Source organism: Elephantulus edwardii, unplaced genomic scaffold (assembly GCF_000299155.1).
Source record: "Elephantulus edwardii isolate Elephantulus edwardi_28Jun2011 unplaced genomic scaffold, EleEdw1.0 scaffold00169, whole genome shotgun sequence".
In the NCBI taxonomy this organism is placed as follows: Eukaryota; Metazoa; Chordata; class Mammalia; order Macroscelidea; family Macroscelididae; genus Elephantulus; species Elephantulus edwardii.
In genome coordinates, this window is record NW_006399919.1 from 4,526,934 (window position 1) to 4,540,655 (window position 13,722).

At 43.4% G+C, this 13,722-nt stretch overlaps 1 protein-coding gene across 1 annotated transcript in view; it reads left to right on the forward strand.

Annotated features, from left to right (window-relative positions):
• The window catches only part of GYG1 (glycogenin 1), a 67,352-nt gene that overhangs the window by 20,695 nt on the left and 32,935 nt on the right, over positions 1-13,722 (forward strand). The window contains exon 6 of the mRNA XM_006895571.1: positions 11,414-11,540. Within this exon, the coding sequence (XP_006895633.1) occupies positions 11,414-11,540 (127 nt within the window). The remainder of the gene's footprint in view (positions 1-11,413; positions 11,541-13,722) is intronic.

The following is a 13,722-nucleotide window of genomic DNA, read 5'->3' on the forward strand; positions in this document are numbered from 1 at the left end:
ACAGCAGACTTTCTCAATGCAATTCGTCTTTGGATTTCCTGGCTACTGGTACCAAGAGTGTTGATTGTGGAGCCAAGCAAACTGACGCTATTAATAATCTCAATCTCTTCACTCTCTATCATGATGCTGCCAATCTTTGTTTTCTTGATGTTGAGCTTCAGTCTATATTGAAGATTGTATTCCTTGACCCTCTGTAGCAAATACTTCAGGTCTTCCTCATTTCAGCAAGCAAGGTTGTGTCATCTGCATAACACAGGTTGTTGATGCATCTTCTTCTTCCAGTCCTGATGCCACATTCCTCATTATAGAGCCCAGCCTTCCTAATGATCTGTTCTGCATATAAATTGAAAAGGTGTGAAGAGGGTGCATCCCTGACATACACCTTTTTTTATTTTTAACCGTACAGTGAGTGTTTCCTTTCTCTGTTCTGACAGCTGGTTCCTGGTTTAAGTATAGGTTTCACATAAGCATAATTAAGTGTTCTGGGATTCCTTTTGTCCTCAAGGTCAGCCACAGTTTTTGTGATCCACACAGTCAAATGCTTTCGCATAGTCAATGAAACACAGACATTCCTCTGGTGTTTTCAGCAAAGATCCGTCTGGCATTGGCTGTAATATCTTTAGAGCCATGGTCTCTTCAGAACGCAGCTTACACATCTGGCAGATGTTTGTCAGTACACTGTTCCAGTCATTTTTGGATAATCTTTAGTAGAATCTTGCTTGAATGTGATATTGTTTGATATTTTTCATACTCTGTCTGATCACCTTTCTTTTGGAATGGGAATAAATATGGATTGCCTCCAGTCAGCCAGGTGGTTGTCTTCCAGATTTCAGCTTTGTTGAAATAGGTCAATTAGTATTCCATCAATTCATTATATTTTATAAAATTAATCACCATTACCCTATCTCTCCAAATCCCTGCCGGGTCTTTTTCATTCCCTTTACCCCTCTCCCCTCAACTTCACTGTCATTTTTACCTTAATATAACCAGTTGCTGTTGTTGTTGTTGTTGAGTACCACTGAGTCAGAACTGACCCATAGCTGACCTTCCAATGGGTTTTCAGAGGCAGTTAATTGCACAGGAGGAGGTTACCCATCCTTCTCCTGTGGAGCCACTGGTGGGTTTAAACCATGTGCATTCAGGATTGCAGTGCAGGTTCTTACCCCTGTGCCATCTGAGCTCCTAGATTATAACCACTTAGCCATCTGTTTGTCTCTAGCTTTGTACCCAGCAGCAACCGAGAACTCCATGAGGGATAGGGAAGGAGGGGGCTCCTGTGTGCAAGCTCTTAAGTAGGTCACTTTAGTTGCTGCTTCATTATTTCCAGACATTTCTATTCACTCCTTCTCTGACAATGTTGGTTTATCAAGGTCCTGCTGTAGACCACAGATGTGTTGAAAACCCACTTGCCCGAAGCAGGTCAGGAGATCCAGGTCTGCGTGAGAGTCTTCCTCCCCTCTGACTGAGTCATTGTGTGTTTGGATTGGGCATGATTTTCCTGGTTATGTTTGTTGTTGTTTTTTAATCTCTACGATAACGGTTACCTATGGTGGACAGTGTTTGGTGGTGCTCCCCAGTTGAGTGGCATCCACATCCGTAAATAGCTTGCCTCTGGAAGCCCTGTGAACCTGGAGAGAGGATGAAAGTCACACACGCAAGTGTCGAGGACTTTCGTTCATAGGGTCGCTGTGAGTCGCCTACGACTCGACGGCACTTAACAACAACAACAAAAACCTATATTAGTACCCTAACCCGAGTGCTGCCACAATAAATCATCACAAATCGGGTAGCCTAAAACAACAGTTCTCTCTCAGTTCTGGAAGCCGGAACTCCAAACACAGGGTGCTGTTTGCACCATGCTCTCTCCACAGGCTCTTTTCCTTTTCCAGCTTTCTGTAAACACACTGCTGTTGATCTGGATAGACTCATGCTGACCCTCTCTCAAGAGTTCTGGGGCCATAAATCTTTATGGAAGCCAACTCCCTATCTTTCTTCTGGAGAGAGTTGTGGGTTTGAACCTCCAACTTTCCACTTGGCATTAAACCACAAGTGTGTCTTCCTGCTTGTTGTAGCTTTAAGCTTTTCTTAGCTTGTGGCTTACTCCCTATTTCCACATCCCTCTGTTTGGCTGTCTTCTCTCTGCCTCTCTTTCTCTGTGCCTCCTTTTTATTTGCCTTCATAAAGATAACCAGCCAGTTTAGACTAGGGTCAGCTCTACTCCGGTATCAATGCAAGTTTAACGGATCACATTGGCAAACATTCTCTTTCCAAATAAGGTCACGTTCACAGGGACCAGACCAGAGTGCGGATGGAATCTAGTCCAGGGTGACCTGTCTGGGCCTAAGAAAGTGAAATTCCAGCCAAGAATAAACTTCCTCGTGTGTGCGTGTGTGTGTGTGTGTGTGTGTATGTATGTATATCTATAATAGTTAAATTAATAACTTTGTTTTTAAGAACTTATTTTTAAAACCATAAAGTTAAAAGTTATCACATGGAAAGGTAATTCATTTGTTCTTGGATTAAAGAGTCTAATGAGTGCTGGTAGCGCTGGGAGCTGAGCTGAGCTGAGGAACCTTGATTTCCAGGAGCTGTCTGGGGCTAATCTGTTGATCCTCAATTAACCGTGTCACAATCTCCCCAAGAGCTGATCCATTCATAAGCTGTAATTTAGTCATCCTTGGCTTGCCTGCTATAGGCGGGAATGATGTGGTATCAGGCAAGTATATCATAGGAAGTCACTTTTAGGAATGAGGCTTGTTCATCAGCCCTTGTCTACATATCCGTTATAGTGCTTTTTTTCAGGTGTGTTTTTTTAATATCTCCATTATAGTTTTAATTCTACTTAGCTTTTCATTGTTTGCTTGATATATGTCTCCCTGCCCTCTTATGGAGTGGAGAACTGGAATTTATCTTACTCATTTCCTATCTTTAATGCTTGACATTATACTTAAGTGGCTTTATTATTTTTTGTAGAAATGACATGTTTGACAGTGGCATTCTCTTATAATACTTTTTTTTAACAGAGTCTTTCTCTGAACGGTTCTGGATTCTCCTGGGTGCCACAGTGTGGATTCTGATCCAGTAGGACTCAGTGCCCCGCATTCCTGTCAGGCACCCAGCTGAGCCCAGGCTGCAGACATTCAGATGACACATGGGATAGCGTGGCTCAGGGAAGGAGGGAGGGGGGGAGGTCACCCCGAGACCAATGCTGGGAGGCGTGTGTGAGCCATAATTGACCTGTCCTCCTCAGTGGTCACTGTAGGTAAGCCAGCCCCTTACATGCTGTGGAAGTACACACAGACTGCACCAACATGGGGGAATAGGTACGCTAATGGAAAGACACTGTTTTGGCAACTCCCTTCCCATCTTACCAGACTCATTCTAATAAGTATGGCTCCTGACCCGGCTCCAAGTATCTGGGGGAAACCAGATGGTTGTAAGGTTATAATTAGCCTTTTAGTGGCATGGTGAAAGGATGGAACAGAGTCAGATACTTTTGTTTGCAAAGCAGATGCCACCTGTCCCGTGTCCCATGTTCTGTTTCCTTTCTCGCCTGTGTCACCACACCCACACCTGCCCAGATCACAGCTGGAGGTGCTGTCTGCTGATAGTATTTGTGGATTCAGAGGATTGAGATTAAAAGTCTCTCAACCGGCTGGAGTAAATAAAGGATCCTCTCAGAGTCTGAATAGAATGTACAGGACATAAGTGTCGGGAACCAAGCAAACTTCATGGAATTCTGGCAGGTTTTGCAGCTCAGTTGTGCTTAGATTTGCATTCTCCTTTGAATTGGGCTCAAATGTAGGCACTTCTAAAGAGAAGTTATTAATATGCTATCTATAGATTTTTCTGATAGAGTGAAAACATTTTCCTGACCTTGAAATGTGGAATTTGTCCAGTAGGAAAGAGATCATTAGGATCCTTGGAATAGTGAATCAGCAGATGATTTTTAAGAACCACAGACTTCTTAATGGTATTTCATTGTCCTTTTAATTTACAATTTTTTTGCCTAAAAGGTGACCCTCTGTAAATGACACAGGGAGTTCAATGATCCAAAGTACTTTCACCATTTCTCCTACCTCTGCTAGAGGCAAGATTCTTGTTGAGTGTTTAAGGCTTTGCCAGTTTAATGGGACCAAGGACTGCCAAGAAAACAAGCAGGTCTCACCTGGATGTAGTTAAACCAGGATGTTCCTGCCAAGAAAACAAGCAGTTCTCTCCTGGATGTAGTTAAACCAGGATGTCCCTTGGAGACAAGGATGGTGAAATGCCCACCTCATATACTTTGGGCATGATGTTAGGAGGGTCTTTGGAGAAGGACATCATGGGTGGGAAGGTGGAGGGTAAGTGTAAGAGAGAAGGACCCTCACCAAGATGAATTAACGCAGTGACAGTGGGCTCCAGTGTGGCAGAGATGGTGAGGGCACCGGGTAGGGCGGGGTTCACATCCATTGTTCATTGGGTCACCATGAATCATAGTCCTCTCGTGAGCACATAGAAACAACAACTGATTACGGAGGGGGTGCTGGTGGACTGTTTCAGAAGTTGCCCTGCTAACACAAGGACTGTTTGAATCCACTAGCAGTTCTGTGGGAGCTTCCTCCCATTTGGATTTACACCCTCAGAAACCCAATAGAGTGTTGGCACTGACTCAGTGGCAGTGGTTAAGTTTGGCTCCATCTGTAAGGTCAGCAGTTCAAAGCAACTAGCCGTTCTGAGGGGAAGATGTGGGAGTCTGCCTTCATGAAGGTAAAGCCTTAAGCTCTGTAAGTTCTCTATGGTCGTAGAAGGCTGCTGTGAATTGGAATCAACTAAATGCTGTGGGTTTGGTTGTTTGGGGGAAGGGGAATTTTTTTATTTAAAGTATCCTTTGCTGTTTTCTCTCTTCCACTCTGTCACCTGTTTCCTGGTACACCAGTGTTACACTGGAGGATGAACTGTTAATGTTTGTAGGGAATCTGAGGGCAAACAAAACTGTCCAATTGTGGCCAGAGGCAGTCAGCCAGGGACTCTTAAAGGATCAACATCTCTGACTCCTGTTTTTCAGATTCATGCTTGTTGGATTGGGAAGTTCTACTTTATAACTACTGTTCTGACCTTGATGGAATTAAACTGTCTTACTGCATGCCATGCAGCCAACTAGTCCTTGGAATGTCAAATCTAATGTAAATTGCCTGATGTCTTATAATGTCTTTGCAATTACTTGCTATGCATCAGAAAGCTTGACAGTGATTAGGAATGATAGAAGGAGAGTTGATGCCTTTGAGCTGTGGTGCTGGAGAAGAGTGTTGACTATAACTTGGACTGCTAGGAGAACAAACAAGTTTGTCCTGGAAAGGGTGAAGCCAGGCTGCTCCTTGGAGACAAGGATTCTGAAGCTTTGTCTGACATACTTTGGACATGCTGCAAGGTAGGATCAGTCCTTGGAGAGGGACGTCATGCTAGGGAGGGTGGAGGGACAACGCAGGAGAGGAAGACCCTCGATGAGGTGGATTGATTCAGTGACTGGTGTAATGGGAGTAAGTATGTCAAGACAATAAGATTGGCATGGAATAGAGCAGGGTTTAGGGCTGTTGTACAAAGGGTCGTTATGAATCACAGGTGACTTGACAGCACATAACAGCAACAACAACTTGTAGTATAAAAAACAACAACAAAAATGTCACAAAATTAAAAAATAAAATGACTTTTTTAAAAAGAACTATGTATATCATCTAGGATACCTACATCTGTGGTCAGATAAAGCAAGATAATGACAAAGAAAATTCATGAAGAGTGGATACCTGCTGGGACTTCAGGGCCAAGCAGGGGGGCCCAGATAAGTGGACTCACACACAGGGAACTTACACAGTACTAGTGAAGTCCAAGTTCTTACAGAGGACACGGAATTTTTATATTGATATTATTTATACAGGTTACATATACTTTTTCAATGTATGTCATTTATGTATGTTTTAGAGTTTGTTTGCCTAGTGGGTATGGTGTTGAGCTGCCAACACAAAGGCAGCCAGTTCAAATCCACCACCTGCTCTGTGGGAGTCTCCTCACAGCCTTGGAAAACCCTCTTCATGGTCAGTAGTGAGTTGGTTCTAACATGTTGCTGCTGCTGTTGTCGTGTGCCATCAGGTTCACTACAACTTACTGCAACTTCATGAACAGTGGCTCTGACCCTTACCCTATCCTGAGTCAAGTTCGCCATCTCCAACACACTTGACCTCATTGCCACAGTGTTAATCCACTTCATCTTAGGTCTTCCTCTCTTCTGCTGATCTTCCACCCTTCTTCATGTCCTTCTACAAGGACTGGTCTCTCCTGACACCATGCCCTATGTATGTGAGACAGAGTTTCAAAATCTTTGCCTCCGAAGAGCAGCCTGGTTTCACCTTCTCCAGGATAGACCTGTTTGTTCTCTTAACAGCTCATGGGATGCTCAGTACTCTTCTCCAACACCACAACTCAGTGGTATTCTATCATCCTTAGAAGCATCAGATACATAGCAAGCAATTGAGGAGACCCTGGTTTGAGTCTGGCACACTTTAGTCTTTAGACTGATGTAAATGCTCTTTAGCATTCCGAAGAGATTCTTGATAGCAGATTTCCCCAAATGCAACTTGTCTTTTGATTTCCTGACTCTTAATGCCAGAGTAATTCATTGTGGGTCTGAGCAAGGTGAGATTGTTAACGACTTCTATCCTTTCTCTATCATGATGCTGCTTATTGATCTAGTGGTGAGAACTTTTGTTTCCTTGATGTTGAGATGCAATCCATATTGAAGGCTATAGTCGTCAGTCTTCTGCAACAAACACAACACCTTCAGTTCTCCTCAGTTTCTACAAAAAAGGTGTGTTATCTGCATAAAGCAAGTTGTTGATGAGTCTTCCTCAGATCCTGATGTCACATTCCTCTTTGTAAAATTCAGTCTCTTGAAAGATCTGTTAACTATATAGGTAGAAAAGATATGGAGAAAGGACACATCCCTGATGCACTCCTTTCTTGATTTTGAACCATGCAGTATTCCCTTGTTCTGTTGTTATGACTGCTTCTTGGTCTAGGTGTAGATTTTGCCTGAAAAAAGCAACATGAGTGAAACAACTTTGACTTTTTTCTTTTCGTTCATTGATTGTTGTACAGTATCCTCCTTCTCCCGTCCTCTTTGCAGTATACCTCATTCTGGACTGTTGTCTTACATGTAATGCCTTATCATATATTCCTTTTAAATAGTTCTCTCTCTCAACTATTCCAATACAGTGTTCATTATCTATCCACTCTCTTCCTATTCTCCTCACAACCACCTATGTCAGTCCTGCTTCATAACAGTGATGTTAATCAGTATTTGTCCTTTTGAGACTGAGACATTTCACTCAGAAATCCTTAACATCTTTTTTAGTCATGAAAGCAATGCAACTTTAAGAAAAGGGAGGAACACCTATAACCTTAACACCATAGCAGAGTCATTTCATTTACTGTCTTTCTTCCAGAATGAGTGTTTACATTCTAAGCTAGAATCACAATGTTGTTGTTGTTAGATGCCATCTAGTCAACTGAAACTCATAGATAGCCTTGAATGAGATCTGAACCTTGGCCAATCCTGTGCTACCCTCACAATCTCTGATATGCTTGAGCCCATTTTTACAGTCATTGAATCAGGTCACCTTATTGAGGGTTGTCTTCTCTTCGACTCTCCCCCTTTCCCAGCATGATGTCTTTTTCCATAGACTGACCTGTCCTGCCAACATGACCAACGTATAGAAGACAGTTTCACGGTTCTTGCTTCTAAGGAGCACCCTCACTGTACTTGATCTCAGGCAGTGTTGATTGTTCTTTTCTCAGTCCACTGGGTAGTCAGCACTGTTCTCTAACACCGCAGTTCAGAGATATCAATTCTTCTGTCATCCTCACTGTTCAACTTACAGATTCTTACGAAGCAGCTGAAAAGACCATCACTCCCATCAGACGCATCTTCATCTTTAAACTGACATCATTGCACTTGGGAGAAGTCCTTGACAGCAGCTTTTCCCAAGGCAACACATCTTTTGATAGCTTCTGCTATCATGGCACACAAAACACAGTGACAAAGAGCTGTGCATATCTGTGATCATGTTGCTTAGATCCAATCATAATATGCACAGCTATTTAACATTTGTTTGGTTTATTCATACAGGGGACTGATTTTCTGTATAGCTATTTGCTTTAATGGCTGAATAAAATTCCAGTTAGCAGTTAGTATTGCAGTGTACTAGCCATTCCTCCATGGATGGATATGTAAGTTATCTAAGACTTTGTTGTTAACTTACCATCTTCACAGGTTTTTGGTGTTTGTGAAATTTCTTATATATTCATCCTACAAGTAGTCTATTGAAAGGCCTTCTACATGCCAGCAATAGAATGGTGAGCAAAGACCCACACCCTTGTCCTCAAGGAACTTAGTGTCCTGACCAACAGTGCCCAGTTGTATTTTGCATTTGAATCTCATAGATTCTCAGATATTTCCTTTAATTTTGTTTTGGGAGAATTGTAACTTCACATGCAGTTGTAAGAAATAATGCCGAGATCCCACAATTTCCCTCAATGGTAGTTGTTTTCTGAACTATAATGTATGATGACAACTAAGGGGGAGATCTGGTGGTCTAGTGGCAAGGAGCTGCAACTACAATCCCAGAGGCACACGGTTCGAATCCACCAGATGCTCTGCCGGGAAAGGAGGGACAATCTCCTCCTGTACCAGTCAGATCTGATTTGACGGTACACTCACACAAAAAATAATTTAAAAACAACAACAACTAAGAAGCTGACACGGTTCCAAACCGTCAGCCTTATTTAGATTTCACCAGCCTCACATGCTGTCACTTGATTTGGGGGTGGTCTTTTGTGTGTTTGTTTTTCGCTGCAGTTTTATCCGTGGCCAGGTGGGTGTGACTGGCCATGACCACAGGCAGGACACAGAAGACTTAGCTCACTTAGCTCACTGGGATCCCTCAGGTTAACCCTTTTTATAGCCACAGCCACCTCCCTTCCCTCTCCTCCACCCTCATCTCCTGATGCTATTCTCCATCTCTATGATTTTGTTATTCAAGGAATGTTCTATATATGGAATTGTGCAGTAGAGGACCGGATGAGATTGGTGTTTTAAGTCAGCATTATTCCCATAATATCCACCCAGGATGCGTATGAGTGCTTCATTCCTTCTTATTGCCAAGTGCTGTTCCATAGAACGGATATGCCACATTCACTCACTCATTGAAGGACATTTAAGATGTTTCCAGTTTTGCATTTTTTAGGGATGAAGTAATTAGCATTTCCTCATGCTTTATTGTGATAATTTCAGGTTAGACAGATTTGTAGGGCTTCAAGCCTCAGTTCCCCAACCACCTTGTTCCAACATCCAGCCCACAGTTGAGATACTTCTTGTTTTGATTTTATTTTGCTTTTGGTATACTTTTTTTTTCTTTTGGGATACTTTTTACAGCTTGAAATAAGCATCAGATGAGTGGCAGACTGCTTTAATATTTTATGTATCACAATCCATTCATTTTTCTATGTAGTGAAAATCTTGCTCTCATTTTCTGTGTGTCTGGGTAAAAGCGAAGCCTAACCATCTTTGTTTAGAATATACGAGCGTAAAACCTTGGTTTTTTTTGCTGAGATGTTGGTTCCTGAGGGATGGGGACCTGCCGAAACCTCCTTACACAAAGAGGTTGCTCAGTAAAGGACCAAAAAGTGTGAATTCAGGCATCCCCAAGGACTGAGCTGGGGTATGAGCAGTGGGGTTGGGGCTGACCCCAAGGATTGAGCAAGGGTGTGAGCTGTGAGGTTGGAGTTGATCTCAGCCACAGTGATAATGGACCAGCCCTGCCCAGAGGCTTGGTCTGTGGCAGGAAGGAGATGCTGGGGTAATGTGACAATTCCATTATCTCCATTTGCTTTTTGTGTGTGTTTGCTTCTTTCTGTCCATCGCTTTTGGGATAAAATCCAGAATTTTTATCTTAACCTTGGACAGCCTGGGTGGTCTAACCCTGCCTACTTCCCTGCAGTCAGGTTACTCGGGCTAATGTCCAGGTTCTTCTGTAGTTTCACCTCCCTGCCTCCCTTTGGTCTTCAGTGCCTGCTTTGCTCTGCCTAGAATATCAGCAGTCTTCCCTTCTACCTGCATTCATATCACAGTCAGAGCTGGTTTAAACACCACTTACGGGTGGAAACTTTCCCTGACTCATGAGACCCTACTGTTTGTGGCCCTAGCTCCCGTGTTGGGCTTTCTGTTACTGCCCCATCACTGTTTGTAGTGCCGCATATCATGGGCCAGTTTGCTGGTCTGTTTCCCACCCACGCCCTCATGAAAGTGTTCCTTCTCTCTGTTCACTGATGACTCTTAGCTCCTCGCACAGTGTCTGCATGTCATAACACTCAGTCGATTTCTGTTTAATGAATAAATGGTTACCCCCCTGAAATAGTCTTCTCTGCAAAGGATCTAATTTCTCCTTCGTATTTGATGGAGAGTTTTGCTGGGTACAGGTTCCTTGGCTGGAAATTGTTTCCTTTTTTTTTTTTAACTTATTTACTAATTTTAATGAAAGTTTACAAAGACTTAGGATTGCCAGTCATTCATTGTTGCACTTTTCTCCTTGCCTACCTGCTCCCACCCGCCCCCTCCCCACAATCACTCTTCTCCTTGAAAAACTCTTTCATTGTTACTCAGTCCCTCCCCCCAATACAGCCTTCACTCTGGACTTCTGTAATGACAAGAATACCCATTCATATATCCCTTTTAAACAGATCTCTCCCTCATCTGTTTCAATGTAATATACATCATTCCTCCCCTCCTTTTCTGTTTTCCTTCACTCCTGATGTCAGTTTCATTTTACAACAGTGGCCCTATGCAATATTTGTTCTTTTGTGACTGAGATATTTCACTCAGCGTAATGTCCTCCAGGGTCATCCATTTTGCATAATATTTCATGAGTTCCTTGTTTTTCACTGCTGCATAGTATTCCATTGTGTGAATATACCAGATCTTCTCATCCATTCCTTTGTGGATGGGCACTTGGGTTGTTTCCAGCTCTTTGCTATTGTGAACAAAGCCACAATAAACATGGGTGTGCATGGCAATTGTTTTCTTTCAACTTTCTGTATATGCCATCCTATTGTCTTCTAGCTTGCATGGTTTCTGCTGAGAAATCAGAACTTAAATCTAATTGTTTCCCCTTTGCAGGTGACTCTTTGTTTTTCTCGTGCTGCTTTTAGAATTCTATACTTACCTTGAAATATTCTTAACAAGGTCTTAGCATGTTTTTAACATGGAGTCTATTCGTTTAGAAATAGAATTACTTCCTGTTTTAAACCGTGCATTATATATGCCTATATACATAATAATGAACTGTCCTAGAGATCTGCTAACTGTAATTTTGTTTCCTTGCAGGTGGGGACCAGGGTTTACTGAACACATTTTTTAGCCGCTGGGCCACAGCAGATATCAGAAAACACCTGCCGTTTATTTATAACCTAAGCAGCATTTCTATATACTCCTACCTCCCAGCATTTAAAGCGTAAGTAATTAATTGTTGTTAGGGATGGGGAGAGGGGGACTGGGGTACAGGATGTGTTGGATGCCTCATTGTCATTTGAGGAAAATGGAAAGTTGGATACAAGCTCTGTCTTTTGAAAGAAACATTGCTAAAATGGACAGAGGCCTTGATGTTATTGATTATGCTGTGCTTAGAGTAAACCAGAAGGAACTTAACTACTAATGAGCTAAGGTTCCACCAGTGTTGTCTGTCATGGTCAAGAACACAGCTTAGACCCAACCTCTGCCATGTAATGGCTTTATCTCCATGGTAAGACTATCTCCCACTGAATTTTAGTTCCCTCATCTAGAAAATGATGGTGCTAACAGCTCTCTGCACGGTTATCATAGAAATGAAGCAGGATCCTGCCAGCAGTGTGGTGGTGTGATTCTGAACAGGACTCTGTGGAGCTAAACTAGGTTGTTTGACATCCTAAAGTAGTCACTTACTGAGCAGGTACCTGGAGGGAGTGAGAGCTGCTTTGCCTCAGGGTCCTTAGAGGGTGGTTATGAGGATTATAGGGAGAAAGTAATCAAGTAAAGTGGCTAGGAGGGAGACTGGCCCCGTACACAGCTGTTAGGTAAATAAAGCTTTTTGGTTTTGAAAGGCATTGGACTTAACTATTAAAAATAGGTGCTGAAGCGAAAACACAAGGCTATCTACCTGCTGCATGACTTGGACTCTGGGCCTCAGTTCCCTAATTTACAGCATGAGGAAGGATCTGGTACTTAAGCAGCTTGTGGTAGTGAAGTGAATTAGTGCACGTAAAGCTCTTAGAACAGGATACTGCTCTGTGAGTGTCATCGTTGTTGGGACTGTGCTTGTCCTAAAACAACAGCAGACCCAGCCTTGTTGCAGTTTATCCTCCCGCCAGAGCCAAGACTCTGTTCTTTAGCCTCTGACTCATTCACATTGAGCTGAGGGGATGATTCAGGTTTCTGGAACGGCCTAGCTGTCAACTTGATGCTGAAGCACAGCCGTGAGCAGCCCAGCTCTGCGTGGAGTTGTCCCGGTCACAATCACGGGCATTCCTGAGGGACTGGAAAACAAAAGACCTTTCAGTCCTCATGTTTCATTACCCAAGGTCTTGCTCGAAACTCCTGTACCACAGTAATGAGCGTGGCCAACCTTTTGTGGAAGAATGTTACTTTTTCTGGCATTTTCTGGGCAGCTTCTGCCAACATTCTTCAGATAAGGATTATAAACATCTCGTTTTCTGTCCTAACTTTTCTTGACTGGCCAGCATATTAGAGCAGACACTCAGCTGTGATTCAAGTAAAGCAGATATCACAAGGTTTCTGTCAGGGGACAGGGTAAGGGAAGCTTATGTTCACTCAGCCTCGGGCCTCGTGAAGCCGTGCTTAGAAATGTGGGCCAGCGTCACTTTAATCCTTTGCACTCATAACTGACTGCCTCTTTGAGCAGTGTACCAGCAGACTGACTCCTAGAACGGAATTTGTTTATCATCAAGCAGTTTCATGACATACTATCCCTTTAATTCACTGAATTCAGGCTAGCAAGCAGTGGGAGGGGTGGAGAAGTGGCTTTCAGTGATGTGATCTCTTCTACCTGCCCTTCTCCTCAGTCCTGCATGGTGTGCCGGGCCAGGGACACCTTCATCTGTGCTTCAATCTTACTTGTTTTTGCCTTTCCTGGAATCTGGTGTCGCTGTGATGAAAATACCACAAGTGGATGAATCTTAATAAACAGAAGCTTCTTCCTTCACAGTTCAGGAAGCTCCCAAGCCCACATAGAGGATGCCAGCTCCAGGGGAAGACGCTGTCAACCCTGGATGGAGCTGCTTGTCCCCACACCGTCTCTGGGCTCAGCGTTCTCAGAGAGCTCTGGGGGATGCAACATCAGTCTCCCCCAGGATGTAAGAAAGTCTCAGTGCAGGGTCCCCGGGAAGCTGCTTGTCTTCTCACCGTCTGTGGGCTCAGCGTTTCTCTGAGAGCTCTGGGGGACTCAGCCTCAGTCTTCCCCTGGATGTAAGAGAGTCTCAGTGCAGAGTCCCCAGGGATGAAAAGCATACTTCTGTCTCTTCTGGTAGGTAGGTCCTGCTCACTTGAGGACTGGGCAGGGAACGATAGCATTCAATCCCATGCACGTGCCAACATGCAGTGCGACCTCCTGAGTAAAAGGAGCTCTGCTCTGCCATCCACAG